Raw genomic sequence first — 19,264 nt, 5'->3', positions numbered from 1 at the left:
TCTCGGGGTGCTGCTCCGAGGGGAGTCCAGTGCTGGGCGTTTTTACCTCAGTTCCTTATTCTGCACCCCCCCCACCCGCCTCCTTCTTGCCTCTGTGCGCCCCCCACCCTTTTTATCCCGGGGGAGCGTGATGCGGCCTCAGGGCACCCATGGTCCGGGTAGCTGACAGAGAATTCCCCTTGTGCCCGACGAATATTCCGTGGACACACATTTGCTCCGCCCGCGCTGTCTGCAACGTAATTCGACAAGTTTCAATTTTGTTGAATTACTTTGAAAGTTCTGTCTAGGGCGCATGGCTCTGCAGAGCCATCTCCTCCTTCTGTGGAGAACCCCAGGGACTTAAGCGGCAGTCTCCTCGCTGACAGGGTCTCCACTTTGTCCTGGGGAGCGAGGTGGCTGGCAATGCGCTCACGTGGGTGTGTGCTTTTTAAAATATGCAAAAGTAAAAAAAAAAAAATATGTTTGTTGGGCAGGTTGGCGAGCAGTGGCATGATATAGCTCACTGCTGCCTTGAACTCCTGGGCTGCAGTGAGCCTCCCGCCTAGGCCTCCCAAAGTGCTGGGATCACATGCATGGGCCACCACGCCTGGCTAAAGTAAAATTTTTTTGTTTTTTTGAGATGGAGTTTTGCCCTTGTTGCCCACGCTGGAGTGCAAAGGCGGTGTCTTGGCTCACTGCAGCCTCTGCCTCCTGGGTTCAAGTGATTCTCCTGCCTCAGCCTCAGCCTGCCGAGTAGCTGGGATGACAGGTGCATGTCACTACGCCCAGCTAATTTTTGCATTTTTAGTAGAAACAGGGTTTCTCCATATTGGCCAGGCTGGTCTCGAACTCCTGACCTCAGGTGATCCGCCTGCTTCGGCCTCCCAAAATGCTGGGATTACAGTTGTGAGCCACCGCGCCCAACCTAAAAGTAAAATCTTTCAAGCACAAGTTAAGACCACTGTATCTTTCCGCCCTGATTCTCCCTCCTATGTTTGGAGTGGACGTGGACATTTTGTTTTTGTATTATTAATTTCTCCACATTGTACTGTTTAAGGCATAAGTATTCTTAGGCTGGGGTCCAGGAGTGGTGGGGGCCGGCTGGTGGGCTTCCTGGAGGAAGTGGCACTAGAGCTGCGTTTGGAAGATTTTTAGGCAAACTGGACTCAGAGGCACAGCAGCCCTCTGAAGTCACGGGGGCCTCTCCTGGAAGCCACATGCCAGCACTGATTTTCCCCAGGGAGGCTGCTTGTCCCGGGACAGAAATCCTCAGCTCGGTACCCCGGGCAGCTCCTCCTGAATGTGAAGGCCCCTGGGAATCCCAACTAGTGATCGCAGGGCCGTTTGGGATTCATAGCAGAGGGCAGTGCGAGCCTGTTCCTCCAGGCCTGTCTGCCCTCCCTGAAGGGCGCCTGAGGGGCAATGAACGCTGAGTTTATTTTTCTGACCCATTTCCCGCACTTGGCACATCTTCCCCCCTTAAATTTGCTGCTGTTGCTGACTGGATTACAGCGAAGTCCTTTTCCTCTCAGCCCGGAAAGTCATTCTTTTCTTCCCTGGAGGAATTTAATTCTCTTACCCGAAGAGGGCCCCTTCATTTATCTTCAGGTTAAGACAGTGACTTAACTTTGTCCCCATGGGCCACAGACGTCACAGCTTCCATAATGCACTCACGATCGAGTGTTTTCTCAGGGTTGTGAGCTGATCGCAGCCTCTCCAGGCCTGCTGTGTTCAGGCAGCAATCCCGCTTGGTGGCCCACACTGCCAGTGCCCTCGTGTGCTGTGTGGTCTCTGTCTCAGTTGGCCTCAGGGCTGATCCTCGTGGAGAAAACAGAGGCCAGATCATAACTCCCTGCTAAATATCCCAGGTCACTGGCTGCTCTGGAACATGGGCTGAATACGCAGCTGCACGAGGCACACGCCCCTGTGAAGCCCACTGTACATGCACAGGCTTCTGGAAATGCACAGGCTTCCGGAAATGCACAGGCTTCTGGAAATGCACAGGCTTCCGGAAATGCACAGGCTTCTGGAAATGCACAAGCTTCCGGAAATGCGCCAGGGGGTGTTGCTCATTTCTTTTTTCATTAAAACCAAATGCACATTAACAACCTAATTATATGATAAACTGTGTCAGGCACAATCACTGGCCCCAGGGAGCACATGGCCAACAGAGAGGCACATTATGCAAGGAGAAGCCCCTGGTACAGTGGAGTGGAGCCCAGAGGAATAACTTCTTTTTCTTTCTTTTTTTAATTTTTGAGACTGAGTCTCACTCTGTCACCCAAGCTGGAGTGCAGTGGCGCCATCTCAGCTCACTGCAACCTCCGCCTCCCGGGTTCAAGCGATTCTCCTGTCTTGCCCTCCCGAGTAGCTGGGACTACAGGTGCATGCCACCACACCCAGCGGATTTTTTTTATTTTTAGTAGAGACAGGGTTTCACCATGTTAGCCAGGATGGTCTCTGTCTACTGACCTCGTGATCTGCCCGCCTCGGCCTCCCAAAGTGCTGGGATTACAGGCATGAGCCACCGCGCCCGGCTGAATAACTTCTTTTTTCGTTTCTTCACTATGGTAAAATATACATGCAATTTGCCATTTCACCTATTTTGTGGGGTGAGGGGGCTTCCAGTAAAAGCTGGAAAATCTGCTAGACAAATTCTAAACAAGCTGTAACACCCTTTTTTTGTTTGTTTGTTTTTGAGACCGTCTTGCTCTGTTGCCCAGGCTGGAGTGCAGTGGTGCAATCTCGGCTTACTGCAACCTCCACCTCCTGGGCTCAAGCAATTCTCCTGCCTCAGCCTCCCAAGTAGCTGGGAGTACCGGTGCACATCACCAATGCCCAGCTAATTTTGTATTTTTAGTAGAGACGGGGTTTCACCATATTGGCCAGGCTGGTTTTGAACTCCTGACCTCATGTGATCTGCCTGCCTCGGCCTCTCAAGGTGCTGAGATTACAGGCATGAGCTACTGCGCCTGGTCAGCATCCATTTTTAAATGTACAATTGAGTGGCATTAAATACATTCACAATGTTGTAGAACCATCACCACTAATCATCTCTAGACCTTTTTTGTCATGTTAAACGGAAACTCTGTACCCATTAAGCAGTAACTCCCCCTTCCCTGTTGTCCCCTGCCCTTGGTCACCTGTATTCAACTTTCTTCATGAATTTGGCTAATTTAAGTACTTCATATAAGAGAAATTGTATTTGTCTTTTTTCGTTGTTGTTTTTTTGAGACGGAGTTTCACTCTTGTTGCCCAGGCTAGAGTGCAGTGATGCAATCTGGGCTCACTGCAACCTTTGCCTCCTGGGTTCCAGCAATTCTGCTGCCTCGACCTCTCAAGTAGCTGGGATTACAGGCACCCACCACCGTGCCTGGCTAATTTAAAAAATTATTTTAGTAGAGAGTGGTTTCATCATGTTGGGCAGGCTGGTCTCGAACTCCCAGCCTCAGGTGATCCACCTGCCTCGACCTCCCAAAGTGCTGGGATTACAGGCGTGAGCCATGTGCCTGGCCTGTGTCCTTTTTTTTTTTTTTTTTTTTTTCAAAACACCATTTTCCTCTCTTTTTCACAGGCTCCAGCCTAGAGTCAGGTGTTGGGTTAAATTATCTTGTCTCTTCAACCTCTGTTCATTTGGAACATTTTCATGCCCTTTTTGTGCCTTTTTTTGTTTGTTCTTTGGCATTGACACTTTAGAAGCACACAATCCCACCTCCCCACTTTAAAAAATATAACATTTTTCCTTTGGGTTTATCTGAAATTCTCTTGTGATTGGACTGAAGTCATGCCCTTTTGCCAGGAAGACCACATATGTAACTGGGATTTTTTTCTTGGTACAGCCTTCCTTTTATCCACAGTTATTTTGCTTCCCAAGATCAGAGGGTGAGCTTCTACTTCATAGAATCAGGTTGTAGCAGAGCTGAAGAAAGTCTCAGAGGACATGAATTCAGCCTTCTGTTTTGTTGGGGGCAGAGGGTGGAGGCGACAGGCAAGGGAGAGATGTCATGTGACCTGCCCAAGACCCACACTGGGCATGTGCTTGGCACAGTATAGGCTTTCAAGGAATGTCCTCATTCAACTTAGTTAATGACATGTCAAAAGCCAGAACCCAAGTTCGTTGATGCCTACATTCAAGCTCTCTCCCCTAAAACCTGCTGCCTCCTGTGAGACTTCTTTGACTATTGCAATCCTTCACCCTTGCCATTCTTTGCCGATGCACACACACGCACCGTTGGCTGCTCCAGCCCGCTAGGATCACTCTCCCTTTTTCTTCCGCTCAGGAAGCTTGTGTGGTTTTTCATGAGTGAAAGTGATGTTATTAAAAGGCTAACTTTGATTACTCTCTAATTTAGCTAAAAGAGTAAGTGGTTTGCAGACGTGAGAACTTTATGTTATTAGCAGCAAGTCACTTGCCCCACCTTGGCAGCTGATGGCGACACTGTTAGGACACAGCCAGTAGAACTATGCCTGGAACCCCCTCTGTCTAACTCTAAGGGACTCCCAGGTGCTTATTCTGAGTTCTAGTCATTCAGGTCATCTTTCTGGGTTGGAACAAAGAACTGTCCCCAAGCACCAGAGTTGAAAGTGACTCTTGTTTTAGGGCTTGTGGAAGAGACTGCAAGCAATCAAAATCAAAGTTGCGATTCTGGGAATTCCTCCACGGTTACAGAACTGCAGCCAGGTATACACTGCCTGCTACACTACACCGCACGGCTCCCCTGGTGGGCGCCCAAGGGCCTTGCCAATGGAATGGAAGTTGAGGTGATAATCCCAACTACTTAGCCAGGTCCTGTTTCCTCTTCCACCAGGCAGAATTGCTAGACTTGGGGCACCCCAGCTTCTACCATGCAGACCCCCATAGTGCCCTTGGGGACACTGGAGCAGTGACAGGGAAGGAACCCACATCTAGAATGACTGGGAAGATCAGTGCCACCCTCCAACCTGGATGGCTTACCACGCAGCTGTTACTATAGAGAGAGGATTCTATAGTTTTAAGCCATTGTATTTTGGAATAACTTGTCACAGCAGTTTCGCTTGACTTTGACTAATACAGGCCCTAATGTTCTGAGGGTGAAGAATCTGGACTAACGTACCCACAGAAGGAACTGGGCAGACCTGACAGGGGACATGTACCTCTTCCTAGAGGTGCTCGGGAGACACACCGTGCTCCTCTTTGGACTTTCTCGTTCATTCTGAGGTTTGGATCACAGGTAGAGTAGTCTTATTTTCAGTGGGGATAGGCAGATGAAGCCTTTAAAAAATACTGATAAAATACACATAACATAAAATAAAATTTACCACTTTAACTTATTTTATTTTATTTTATTTTTGAGACAGGGCTCACTCTGTCACCCAGGCTGGAGTGCAGTGGTGTGATCATGGTTCACTGCAGCCTCGACCGCCTGGTGTCAAGCAATCTTCCCACTTCAGCCTCTCAAGCAGCTGGACTACAGATGCAAGCCACAACACGCCTCACTAGTTTTTGTATTTTTTTTGTAGAGATGGGGTTTCGCTATGTTGCCCAGGCTGGTCTCAAACTCCTGGCCTCAAGTGATCCGCCCACCTCAGCCTCTCAAAGTGTTGGGATTACAGGAGTGAGCCACTGTGCCCGACTCCTTTAACCTTTTATTTTATTTTATTTTATTTTATTTTATTTTATTTTATTTTATTTTATTTTATTTATTTATTTATTGAGACGGAGTTTTGCTCTTGTCACCCAGGCTGGAGTGCAATTGCACTATCACGACTCACTGCAACCTCTGCCTCCTGGGTTCAAGCGATTCTCCTTCCTCAGCCTCTCAAGTAGCTGGGATTACAGTCTTATGCCACCATGCCTAGCTAATTTTGTATTTTTTTTAGTAGAGACGGGGCTTTGCCATGTTGGTCAGGCTGGTCTCGAACTCCTGACTTCAAGTGATCCACCTGCCTCAGCCTCCCAAAGTGCTGGGATTACAGGCATGAGCCACCATAGCCGGCCTTTAACCGTTTTGAAGTGTACAGTTCAGTGGCATTAAATGCACTCACATCATTGTGCAATCTTCATTCCAGAGCTTTTTATCACCCCAAACTGAAACTCTATCCCCATTAAATGCCAACTCCTCATTCCCCCTTCCCCTGCCCCCTGGCAACTGTCATCCTACTTTCTGTCTATATAAATTTGACTACTCTAGACGTCTCATGTAATTAGAATCCTACAGTACTGTCCTCTTGTGAGTGATTGATTTTACTTACTGTAACATCTTCAAGGTCCATTCACGCTGTGGCATGTGTCAATTTCCTTCCTTCTTAAAGCTGAGTCACATTCCATCGTATGGATAGACCTCATTTTGTTTATCCTTCCATCTGTTAGTGGACACTTGGATTGTTTCCACCTTTTGGCTATTGTGAACAGAGGGAGGCTTCTACTGTGGGGGTTCCCTCTGCTTACTGGGTGCGTTAACCATGGTGGTTGATGGATACCTTATGGGACTTTTCTTTGATAGGGAGTGGGCAGGAGAAGACTCTGGGGCTGAAAGTGAGAGAGAAGAGGAGATGAGTGAGATGGGGATGGGGGAAACTATTACCGAATGTTCACCATATGCCAGGCTCCACATATTTACATCTGTGAACCTGTTAAAACTGCTTTTGTTAATCAACAAAAAGTTATAGTGCTGAAAAGTCTTATTCCTGAAAAAGCACAGACTGTTATAAACTGTGCTATTTGCGATAAATAGAGTGAGAATGGCACATCCTTCTTTTGTCTGAAGGACCTGAGTCATCTTAACACTGAGAAGCTGCCTTGATTTCCAAGCCAGGGCTTTCTGGACACAACATTGCACATTTGTCTTAACTTCATCATTTCCAGGGAGAGAGGAACCTCCATCCACTTCGTAGCCCAGGTCTGACCGTAATTCCTTTATACACAGTTGTGTTTTGCTTTGAGCCTATTAAAACACTGCTTTATTTAAATCTTACTTACATCCTTCCCTTCTCCAGGCCCCTGTGGTATAATCCTGTTGGCTGGCTTGGTTAGAGTTGCCCCATGGGTCCTCTGAGGCGCCCTCTCTTGTTGCAGTGATCTGAGAAGCCGGCCTTTGCTGGTCTGCCTCTATTAGATGGGGCCACCACGTGTTGTGTTTCGTTTAATCCTCATAGCAGCCCTGCAGTTAGACATGACTAGTCTCACTTTACCTAGGGAGACACTGAAGTCCAGACGTGTTCTTGGCATGATGAAGTGGCCTCGTTGTCTGGGGTAATACCCGTGGTTCGTTGTCTCGTGGTCATGGAGATTAAAGACATGGACCCACAAAGAATGAGGTTAAGAGCGGAAGTTTAATAGGTGAAAGAGAGAGAATAGCTGTCTGTTATAGAGAAGGGTCCCGGAAAAATGGGCTGTTGAACTGTGGTTAAATGTGGGGTGTTTTATAGATGAGTTGGGGGGGAGGCGGTGTCTGATCTACAGAGGGCATGAAAAATTGATTAGGACCAGGTGTGCCATTTGTATAGGGCGTACATTTCTGGCAACCCCCACCCCAGTATTTTATTATGTACGTGGGTTTTCAATCTGAGTTGTGTCATGTTACCCATTTATTTTTTACTGTACACGTGTTAACAAAGAAGGGGAAGATGGAACTTCCATGGTAGACACATCCGGCCCCCAGGTAGTGTCTTTTCTATCGATGTCGTTGGCATTTCCCTGTGTAAGTTTCTAGTTTTTCTAGTTTTCTTTGTTTATGTCTGTGGTTTGATTTTTCAGGCTATTCTTGGTTAGGAAAAAAATAATTTCTTGAGCTGTTTTTTGTTAGAAGGGAAGTTCTGTCGAGGACTCTTTTGCCCTCACTATCTGTCTAAATAATTTCTTTCTACCTCCTGTATCAGTGGCACCAGCTGGGGTAGCACGAAGCCAGGGAGCTGGGCCGGCTCACTCACATGGCTGGAAGTCAGAGTTGATGTTGGCTGGGACCTCTACTGGGGCTGGTGGTCGGCACACCCGCACAAGCTTCTCCTGGAGGTCTCTTCTCATGGATACTGGGGGTGTCTTCTCTCCTCTGTAAGCTGTGCTCTGAGAGTGAGCATCCTAAGAGTCAGGAAGAGGAAGCTGCCACTTCAAGACCTGGGTTTGGAAACTGACCCTGGTTAAGCAGGTCGCTGGGCCCAGGATGAAGGGGAGGGGAAGTGGATTCTACCTCCCAGTGAGAAGATAGCGACAGAATTTTCAGGTCGTATTTTAAAACAGCCTTCAGAGCTTTGGAATGCCCTCGTCTCACTTTTCTGTTGTTGAAATATTGCCCATCCTTTATGACCCAGCTGAAATCTACATCCTTCCTTCCTCCTCTCTTACCTCTCAGTTGAAATTAATCATGGCCTCATCAGCTCTTCCAAAGCTCACCCTCGTCTGTTGCTTTCAGTCTCTACTGTTGCACGGTAAGCCGGTGGAGGGCAAGATTCAGTTAATCAGTTTTACCTGTTTGTAGGGACTGACAGAGTGCCCCTGACACAGGCAACAGGCACCCAGCATATGAGTGTTAAAAAATGAATAATCACTGTGAAGCCAAGGGGTAAAGGCAGGAGAAAGAGGGGTTAGGGGACAGCAGTCCCCCATTTCCCCAGGAGGCCTCTGGCTGTGTGGTTGGGTGTTACCTTCTATTCAGTAGTATCTGAATTGATGCTGAGCAAACATCTAGAAAGAGGAAGCATTGTTGGACAACTTGCAATTCAGCACTTCTCCCTCTACAGGGTTCTAAGTGTTTCTGTGAATTTAAAGATTCTATCCAAGGGCAATAATAAATCATTTTTTTTTTTTGAGACAGGGTCTCATTCTGTCATCCAGACTGGAGTGCAGTGACACAGTTATGGCTTGCTGCAGCTGTGACCTCCTAGGCTCATGTGATCCCCCTGCCTCAGTCTTGCAAGAAACTGTGACCACAGGCACATGCCTCTATGGCTGGGTAATGTTTTATTTTTTTATAGAGACAGGACCTCACTATGTTTCCCAGGCTGGTCTTGAACTCCTGGGCTCGAGCGATCCTCCCACCTCAGCCTCTCAAAGTTCTGGGATTACAGGCTTAAGCCACCACACCCAGCCTTAAATCAACGATTTAAAAAAATTTTTTATTTACATTTTTTTGAGACAGAGTTTGTTGCCCAGGCTGGAGTGCAGTGGCATGATCACAGCTTACTATAGCCTCAACCCCCTGGACTCAAGTGATCCTCACACCTCAGCCTCCCAAGTAGCTGGCACTACAAGCATGTACCTCCATGCCCGACTAATTTTTGTATTTTTTGTAGAGATGGGGTTTCACCATGTTGCCCAGGCTTGTCTTGAACTCTTGGTCTCAAGTGATCAGCCTACCTCGGCCTCCTAGAGTGTTGAGATTACAGGCGCGAGCCACTGTACCCGGCCATAAATGATATTTAATGTAGCACAGCAAATGGGGATAAGTGGGCACATGCTCCTTTCTGGGACTCATTGATAAAGAGGCACTTAGTAGAGTGATAATATCTCCACCCTCTGTGCCATCTAAAAAGTCAAATAGGTAGCTTGGGATCGATGCAGTAGCATTTGGATATATGCTCTGGCCTGGCTTTACTAAACAATTTGCAAGGCTTCTAGGCAAAGCTAAAACCAAAACATATGGTGGCCACTCCAAAAGTGAGGTCTGAGCCTTTGTGATGGATGTGGCCTCTCTAGCAAGTCTGGGGAGACAAGCTGTGAGCACAGCTTCCTGCGGACAAGACAAGGCCTCCCCTTTGTGTACCTCCCACGATGCCTGGTCTCTAGCTGCATCTTTGATATAGGCCATGGACAGTTTTTCTGTGCTGTATCCCCATGGCTTGTCTGGGGCCAATCTTAGAGTACCCCAGGGTCTTGGGGTGGTTTGTATTAATCCACTTTGGGACTAGATAATGGTGGATCATTTGCTATGACTCCTTTCTTCAGATGTAGAGGTGGCCTGCACAAATCACCTTGCTCATTTTTTCTTGTGTTTCAGAGGTTAGAGCTTGGCTGCCACAGAATCCAAGGGACAAATCCCAAGCGTGCAGTCTCATTGTCAGCAGCCAAGTTCTCCTGCCACAGAATGATTCTCTCTCTTCCCCATCCACACTGACATTTGCTGCTTGGGATACAGCAGCTGCTTCCCAATTCTTTGTTAGGCCTCTAGCCTCTCACTGCTGCTAATTCATGGACTTCCAGGAGGTTACTTCTAAAATTCTTCCAATCCTTGCTTTGGCTCATACGAACTTCAGAATAAAGTGGGAGAGGGTTAGGAAGAAGGAAATAAATCTGTTCAGTGCCTAGGTGCCCAAGAAAAATGAAAACACATGTCCACACAAAACACATACAGGAATGTTTTAGCAACATTATTCATCATAATCAAAAGGCTGAAATAACTCAAGTGTTCATCACCTGACAAATGGATAAACGAAATGATGTGTCATGTCTATACAACGGAAATATTATTCAGCCATTAAAAGGAAGGAAGCACAGTGGCATGCCATGATATGGATTGACCTTGATGACATTATGCTAAGTGGAAGAAGCTGGACACAAAATAACCACGATTACTTTCATATTCAAGTTCGGAACTAGGAAGTCTATAGAGACAGAAAGTAGGTTTGTGGCTGTCTAGGGCTGGGAGTTGGGAGGGGACAGTTGCATATATCTATGAATTTACTAAAAACCATTGAATAATGGATTTTTTTTTTTTTTTTTTTTGATGGAGTCTTGCTCTTGTTGCCTAGGCTGGAATACAGTGGCGCAGTCTTGACTCACTGTAACCTCCGCCTCCTGGGTTCGAGTGATTCTCCTGCCTCAGCCTCCCGAGTAGCTGGAATTACAGGCACCCGCCACCACGCCCAGCTAATTTTTGTATTTTTGGTAGAGACAGCATTTTGCCATGTTGGCCAGGATGGTCTCAAACCTCTGACCTCAGGTGATCTGCTTGCCTCAGCCTCCCAAAGTGCTGGGATTACAGGCGTGAGCCACCGTGCCAGGTCGAATTATATGCTTTAATTGGGTGAATCACGTGGTGTGTGGATTATATCTCAATAAAACTGTTAAACAAACAAACAGAAACCTTCCCAGTGGCTTCTTATAAGACATAGAAGAAAAATCTGCTCTCCCGAGCAGACCTTTAAGATCCTGCCTCTGACGTCACCTCAAACCCCTCTTCCTCCCTCTTTGCCTCCGTTCATGGCAGTATTCTTTCAGTTCCTCAGACACAACAGGTTGGTTTGTTCCCATTTTGGGGCGTTGGCACGACCTGCTGCCCTGGTCACTGCAGCCTCAGCTTATGTACCACCTCTTCAGGCTGTTCTCACACCAGGTGATCTGAAGCGAGAGTGCCCCCCAGTGAGCAGTTCGTCAAACTCGATGTTCAGTTTCTCCACAGAACTGACCAGAATTTGAAAGTGTCTGATTGATTGATTGATTGATTGAGATGAAGTCTCAGTCTGTTGCCCAGGCTGGAGTGCAATGGCACAATCTCAGCTCACTGCAACCTCCGTCTCCTGGGTTTAAGCGATTTCCTGCCTGAGCCTCCCCAGTAGCTGGGACTACAGTTATGCATCACCACGCTTGGCTAATTTTTGTATTTTCAGTAGAGAAGGGGTTTCACTATGTTGGCCAGGCTGGTCTCAAACTCCTGACCTCAGATGATCCGCCCTCCTTGGCCTCCCAAAGTGCTGGGATTACAGGTGTTGAGCCACCACGCCCGGCCTTATTTACATGTTTATTTGTTTATCATCTGTCTTCACTAGGATGAAGACTCCATGAGGGAACAGAGGAGAACCTTCCTAGGTGCTGGCGACATCTGTCTACAACAGGGTCTGCCACATACTAATAAAGTTTAGTGATTGAAAATTTAATGAAAGTGTAACCTACCTGTGTGCTGGTAAAATCTGTCTACAACAGTGTCTGGCACATACTAATAAAGTTTAGTGATTGAACATTTAATGAAAGTGTAGGTTTTCAGAAGAAATATAAGAGCCAGGCACGGTGGCTCACGCCTGTAATCCCAGCACTTTGGGAGGCTGAGGTGAGCAGATCACTTGAGGCCAGGAGTTCAAGACCAGCCTGGCCAACGTGGTGAAACCTCGTCTCTACTAAAAATGCAAAACTTAGCAGGGTATGGAGGCATACGCTTGTAATCCCAGCCTCTCAGGTGGCTGAGGCAGGAGAATTGCTTGAATCTGGGAGGTGCCAGGTTGTAGTGAGCCAAGATCGTGCCACTGCACTGCCTGGGTGACAGAGTAAGGCTCCGTCTCAAAAAAAAAAAAATTATTTTTTTCTTGCAATTCTTTAGAACTAAACAATGTTTGTAAAAGTTTAATCTTTTTATTTTTATTTTTAATTTTTAATGCAATGTAATAAAATTAATAGACTTCATTGTTTAGAGCAGTTTCAGGTTTACAGCAAAGTTGAGGGGGACAGTGAGTTCCCCATAAAACACCTTCCCCTGCCACACACACAGCCTTCCCCACTGTCAACATCCCACACCACAGCAGCCAGCATGTTTGTTACAATGAACCTACATTGACACCTCATCATCCCCCAGAGCCCACAGTTTACATTAGGGTTCACACTTGATGTTGTGTGTTCTATGGGTCTGGACAGATGGACGATGACACACATCTACCCTTGTAGTATCAGACACAGTAGTTTCACTGTCCTAAAAATCCTCTGTGCTCCAAGTATTCATTCCAGCCTACTCCCAATTTGCTTTATTGGTATATCAATTTTTCAATTAAAATGTATCAGAAATTCACTGGGCAGAAAGGAGTTTCAGAGGGTGAGGAAGAGAAAGAACAGGCTGCACTTTGTCATTTCCCCTTTAAGAAGTGCCGAGTGTTGAGGCCACAGGCACAGCCTGGAGCACCCAGTTCCAGCAGGGTGGGTGCCCCCTCCACCCAGGCCCACGACCCTGAGACCAGAGGAGTGAGAGAGTCTGTCTCCCGCCCTCCTTGCACCACCAGGGCCCAGGGCGCTCTTCCATCCATGCCGATGGCCACTGGGAAGAAGGGGCAGCACGATGCCAGTCTCCCGCTAGCCTGTGCCAGGCAGGCAACAGTGGGCATGGTGCAGCCTTGTGGTCTCAGTGTCCCCTACCAGCCCCCTTTGGATCATGTCTGATTCTTTTGAGGACAGGGGCTGGGAATAAAACACCTCTGAGAATTTGGGGCACAAATGTGCTACACTAGGAAACCCCTGCTTTGGAGGGGCAGAGAGCAAAATGACCCCTGGCTCTGGCCCCTGGGCCACAAGTGCATGGATGTGTGCAGAAATTCCCAGGGGCACTCCGGGAGCCTGGGATGCATGTTCAGCAAGGCAGGGCTTCCTCCTTTCCTGCTAAGGTGCCTGCTTCATTCACTCCCGGACGCTGGTGTGGTCTGGGGACAGCTGATGGTCATCACGTTAACAGTGTCGTTCCCCAGCCCCGTCTGTAGTGACCCAGGTCACACTCTCTCCTGGGGTGCTCTCCAGGCACTTTCCAGGATTGCACTGGCTTCAGCAGGTCTTCGTGCCCTTCTCATTCCCCAAGACAGAATCTGCTTACCTAGTGTTGTGAAAACGGGGATATCTGGCCCGAAGTTTTGGAGAGGCTCTGGGCTGGGAGAAGGGATTGTGTCGTGCCAACCTCCTCAGCTGCTTGTTCCCCTGATGTCTTCTCTCCCAGGGTCTCTTTTGGGCCACTCAGACCCAGAACCCTGGCTCATGGAGATCTCCCGCCCCCAGGCAGCTCCCAGCACCATTGGCTCCTTCAGCCTCTGGAGCACCCGTGCCTCACAGCCCTGTCCCCTCTCTTAGTTGAGCAGGTGGGCTCTGCCCTGCTTCTCCAGGCTCTCATTTTCCTCCTTCCATTGCCTGCTATTGCCTGTAATTTGGCCAAAAGCCTTCATAACCAAGGATGTTGACATTTTGCTCTCCCATCAGAAGATCGTGTCCTTATCAGGAACTGCCCCTGTTAGAAGGCACAGTGTTGGGGGTGTGGAGATGAGAAACGATTTTTCTGCCTTTCACTGACTCAATCACCAAATCCTGCCAAATTTGAAACCTAAGTGGCATTTTCTCCTGTCCATCCACACAAATCCCAGTTCAGGTCCCAGAATCTCTCCTGGGCTATTGCAACAGCTTCTTTATTTTTTTAAAATTATTTTAAATTTTTTGTGGGTACACAGTAGGTGTACATATTGACATGGTACATGATTAAATTTCAAATCTCATTTGGAGGTGAGCTCTGAAGTCCATCCCTGGAGTCCTCTGAGGATGAGAAGTCGGGTCAAACAGTCCCTCCGACCAGCTAAAAACGGCACAAATCAGACCTCAGCGGCTCCGTGGTAGCACTGTGAAGTCCACACGCCCTCGAGAGGTGGCAGGGCTGGTCCTCTGTGCTCCCGCCATGCCCAGGTGCTTCAAGCATCTTGCACGGAAGCCTTTGCTCTCTGGCTGCCTTTGCCTAGGATGCTTCTCCGCCCACCTTATCTTGGCTGACACTCATCCCTTAAGCCATGGCAGCCCTTTTAGGAAGCTTCCTCACCCCAGGCCCGGGGAGGTGGAGAGGCTGCTCCTGCTCCACACTGCCTCCTTCCCCCCGCGTGTAGAAGGGGTGTCTGTGTCTGCCCCTCCAGTGTGGGTGCGCAGCTTGAAGACAGGGGCCAGGACTGGGTTGTGTCCCAGCTGCTAGCACGGCCTGGGAAAAGGAATGAATGAATGTTGGAACGAATGAACGCATCCGTGAACACAATGCTGCGGACCTCGGTGCCCACCAGTTCTCCATTTGTTTTGGCTGGATACTTGAGTTTGAACTGGTGGAACTCGGTGAGTTTGCAAGCCCGTCCGGTTCTGGCCAGAGGGTCAAGGTTCTCTCGGGCACCTTTTCCTGTGGGCGTGGCTGTGGGGCAGGAGTGCGTCCGCAGGGACACGGTGCATCCAGAGCCTTTGTGGGAAATGGCAGGGCCTTTCCTCCCTGGTGGCCCAGGGAGCGCTGCCAAAGTACCAAAGAGGATTCGAAGTTGTTTTCTGGAGCTCACTCTCTAAAAATATAAAATCTAAAACCAGCCCATGGGGCAAAGCAATTTTGTAGGAGATACCTAAGTCTTCAGTTCAAGTGAGAAATTAGTTCAAGGAAAGAGGCAGAATGTGGCCTCAGACTTAGAGCTGAACTGAGTTGCCCCTCCAGTCCCTTGGGTCACCCCCTGTATGGGCGTGGCTGTGCCCCTGGACACATGGGGACTCCACCCACGCAGAGTGGGCTGGAGCTGAGGTCTGCCCAGTGCCACCCCCACCGACTGGTGGCTCAGGAGGCACACGGGGCACTTCTGTGGTCTCCTCGGGCGCTTGGCCACGTCAATTCTTCAGAACATTCAGTTCCTCCCCACTTAGCCTCTCAGTCTCCCTCCTACAGAGAAATGAGCTCCTTCCTGCACCGGCCCAGCCCCTCACTGTCCCTGAGCCACAGGGGCTGGTGGGGAGGTCCCTTGTGGGAGTGAAGCGAACCCTGCTCTGCTTCCAGCTGCTGGTGAGACCCCCTTTCTCTCTTTCCGGGATTCCCTGACTGCAGTGGGTTTGGGTTGGCCTCACCCTTGGCACTTGGAGTCCAGATGAGTCTACTGTGATAGGGCGGGCATTGATGAGCGCTGTGGCCACTTGCCCCCACCTACTTCACCTTCCCCTTGACCCAGTGGCCAGGGCTGTGGCGCTGCCCTCCTCCCGGGTCCGTGCACATTACAATGTCTACGGCACTCTCTTGACTTGGGGAAACGCGGGCTGGCTCATTTCTGAGGGTGGCCCCACCTGGCAAAACGGCTCGGCTCACTAAGAATCAGCAGCACTGGTCGTATCCCTTCTCCGCCTCCTTCTCCCTGTGAGCCTCTTCCAGCATGGTGGCTGGAGCCCTCCCTTGCAGCTGCAAAGACTGCATTTCGCCTGGCACTCCCACATCCTGGGGCAGGGGCAGGTCATCGGTCAGACCTCTGGGTGGCCTGAATGGGAGGCGTCGTCGGCTGCTGATTCGAGTGCAATAAGCAGCTTTCGGATCCAGCTACAATGTGCCTCTCGCCTCCACACCCTGCCTGGCAGACATAGGTAATCTGCTCACTGTCCAGGGTTGGCCTTCACTGAACACAAGTTAATTGATACCAACATCTCCTTCATCGCATGATTGTGTGCTGACAGATGCTAGGGCCTGACAGGATGCATTTTCCAAGTGGAACCCAGCTCCTGGCCATAGTCCTTCTCCTTCTCCCAGTCACCTTCCTGGACCCCTGCTGTCCTGCCCTGGGTAGCCAGTCATGGGGTGTGAATGTCCTCTCCTTCCTCTCCCCTCAAACCTCACTCTCCTCATGTGCCAGGCTCTCTGCTGGGCGCTGGGGGCAGAGGGGGACAAGCCAGGGTCCCCTGGAACTATGATGGTGCCACTGCACTCCAGCCTGGGTAACACAGCAAGACCCTGTCTCAAAAAACAAAACAAAACAAAAACAAAAAACAAACCAAAAAACCCCAAAACAAACAAACAAATGAAAAACAGAGAGAGAGATTGAGAGAATTCATTTCAACAGATATTTACTGAGCCCCTACGATATTCCAGGCACAATTTGAGGTGGTGGGGATATGGCGGGGAGTGAAATAGACAACAATCCTGCCATCAATGTTGAAATGGAACACACCCACCCAGCATCCCAACCCCAGGCACATACTCAGCCCACAGGCGTGTGAATTCACCAAAAGGCAGGCATAAGAATGCTCATAGCAGCAGCAGGACTGGCCAGACCCCAAACTGCAAACCGCCCAAATGCCCATCAGCAGTGGAAGGATAAATTGTGTTCTGCTCACACAGTAGAATGCAGTGCAGCCATGAGAATGAGCAAACTGCAGCTGCAGATATCCTCACCATCTACCCCTCACAAACACCACCTGGTGGGAATCTATTAATTCCTGGATGAAGCACCAGGCTGGGAGACCTAACCTTGCAGCGGGCACCCTCGGTTGAGTAGTGACAGGCTGTGACCGCAAGGGGGCGCTCTGCCCTTGCTCTGCGCAGGCTGCTCGGGTGATAAGTGTGGGATTTGAGCTGTGCGCTCAGGACTCGTGCGCTTTTCTCTATATGTGCTGTACTTACATACAATATCTACACTAAAAAATCGGAGCTGTGGTGGACCGAGGGGGCCCAGGCTCAGGTCCCGGGCTGGCTGAATCCTGCAGTCAGCCTCTCCCGCCTCGGCCTTCCTTCCAGGAAGTCGGGTCCAGGGCAGAAGAGGGCGACCCCAGAAGAACGGGGCGGGGGGGAGGGGAGGGGGGAAGCTGGCTTGGAGGCCAGGCTGTGGCTTGTCACGGGAACAGGGAAAGGAGGCAGTGAGGATCACCTGGGCTCCCAGGGACATTGGGCGGACGCAGGAAAGGCAAAGTTGAGTCCAGCACTGTTCTCACCCCCTCGCCCCCCAGCCACTGAGACCCACAGAAGCTCTGGAGGCTCCCAGAACTCCAGCCCTCTGGGGTCACTCTCCTTAAAAGAAAAAGTGAGGGCTAGGAGGGAGCTTGCAGATGATACTGGGGCATGGAGAAAGGCCAGGAGTCCTTATTCCCCAGAAGTAGAGCAGTCAGAAAGCATCCCCTCACCGGCCTGGACAGGTCCATGCAGGGCCCAGGCTGTGTGGCAGGGATAGCGAGGCTGCCGCCCCTGCCCCACCCCCTTGACAGGCCAGCTCTGCAGAAGGGGCCCGTGTCTGTATGGCCTCTAGGCTCACTTTGGTCAGGCTGGCTCCTGCCCTCGGGCAGGCCCAGGATCTAGGGTCTTTTTCCCTGTCCTGTTCCTCTCCTCTCCCCTCTTCCCGCTCCTGCAGTTGTTAATCACCCTTTCCTGTTTGGAATTTCCTGATCAGCAGGCCTGGGAGGCAGCTTTCTCAGGCCCCCACTTTGCTGCTGTGTCTCTGAGCTTGGTGTGCCCCCATCCCCACTGGGGGTCTTCAGTCCATCACCACAGTGGGGTAATAAGCCTCACAGCCAAGGGGAGAGACCCCCAGAACCTTAAAAACCCACAATGGGCTCATTCCCTGACTTCTGCCAGGTAGAGGGGGCTGGGCCCTCTTCTCAGAACATGTTTGAGCCCCTTCTCAGAAGTTTCCAGAATGCTAGCATGGCTAGCGCCAGCCTTATAAGCCCCTATGAATAGAGACACGTGCCTCTTACACCCGTACACAGATTGGAACTCCCGGAGGCAGGGCCTGGATTCCAGGGCATGCCCTTGGTGTACAGTGGGCTCTGCAGGGAGATTTACGAAGTGAAGTGGATGTGGACATCAAGGCCAGAAAGGTTAAATGACATGCCCAGGGCTGGAAGCCACCAAATGTCTGGAAGTGGAACTTGGAGCTCGGGGTGCCAGGATCCTGAAGTGGCAGCCAGTATCTGGTTCTTGGAAGCCCCAGGCGTTGGTTTGGAGAAATCTTTGCCTCCTCCCAGGTCCCACCAGTGCTCTCTGTGTTTCTCTTGTCTTTGGATGTTGCCACAGGGAAGCGGAATTCTAAAATAATTTCCTCTCCCTTCCCCTACTCCCAAACTTCTAAAGAAGATTTAAACTGGGCATTAGGTGTTTTCTCAATATTGTTGCAAACAGCTTCTACAGTGAGAGCAACGCAGATCTGGGGAAAGATCCCAGTGAATTTTTATCTTTCTTTGGGGCCTCAGCAGCAGCTGTGTGACTTCAAAAGGAGGCAGTGCCTCACTCTCCTTTCAGGCTGCACTTCTGAGCAGAGACAAAAAAGGGAACATCTCAGGCTGGATCAAAGGCGAGCCTCTTTCTATGTGGGCCACGGATGCTGCCTGCAGCAGCGTGCTTTGGAGAGAAAGACCCTCTCTGTGGAGAGGGAATATTCTGGACACGTGTGCCCTTCTCCTGTGAGGCTTCCCTCCCTCCCTGGGGCTGGCCACCCTCCCTCCCTCCTTCCGCTGAGGCCTGGCTTCTCTGTGGCACTGCCCCTCACCCCTCTGGGCTTCAGTGACTCCCAGAGGTGGGATCTCATTAGTCCCTGAGCTCCTGGCGGGACCGACGGGGTGCTTAGTAAACACTTGTGTCCTGGGTGCAGGCCGAGGCTCCTGTGGCCTGGAAGGGTCCAGGTCCTTCTTTGTTATGAAAACTAAGAGGCAGATCTCCTCCTTTCCCTGCCTCAGACACACAGGGGACACTCGATGTGTTTGTGGAGTGAACTAATTTCCCCTTCCTTCCTTCCTTCCTTCCTTCCTTCTTTCCTCCCTTCCTTCCTCCCTTCCTTCCTCCCTTCCTTCCTTCCTTCCTTCCTTCCTTCCTTCCTTCCT

At 49.9% G+C, this 19,264-nt stretch overlaps 1 protein-coding gene across 1 annotated transcript in view; it reads right to left on the bottom strand.

Moving 5' to 3' along the window:
• The window catches only part of PDIA6 (protein disulfide isomerase family A, member 6), a 51,285-nt gene that overhangs the window by 28,687 nt on the left and 3,334 nt on the right, over positions 1–19,264 (bottom strand). Inside the window, exon 3 of the mRNA XM_011965286.1 lies at positions 6,407–6,479. Coding sequence (XP_011820676.1) covers positions 6,407–6,479 — 73 coding nt within the window. The remainder of the gene's footprint in view (positions 1–6,406; positions 6,480–19,264) is intronic.

Source organism: Mandrillus leucophaeus, unplaced genomic scaffold (assembly GCF_000951045.1).
Source record: "Mandrillus leucophaeus isolate KB7577 unplaced genomic scaffold, Mleu.le_1.0 Scaffold72, whole genome shotgun sequence".
Taxonomy (NCBI): Eukaryota; Metazoa; Chordata; class Mammalia; order Primates; family Cercopithecidae; genus Mandrillus; species Mandrillus leucophaeus.
Note: the sequence above shows the minus strand (reverse complement) of the source record. Positions and strands in the feature narration are given on the sequence as shown.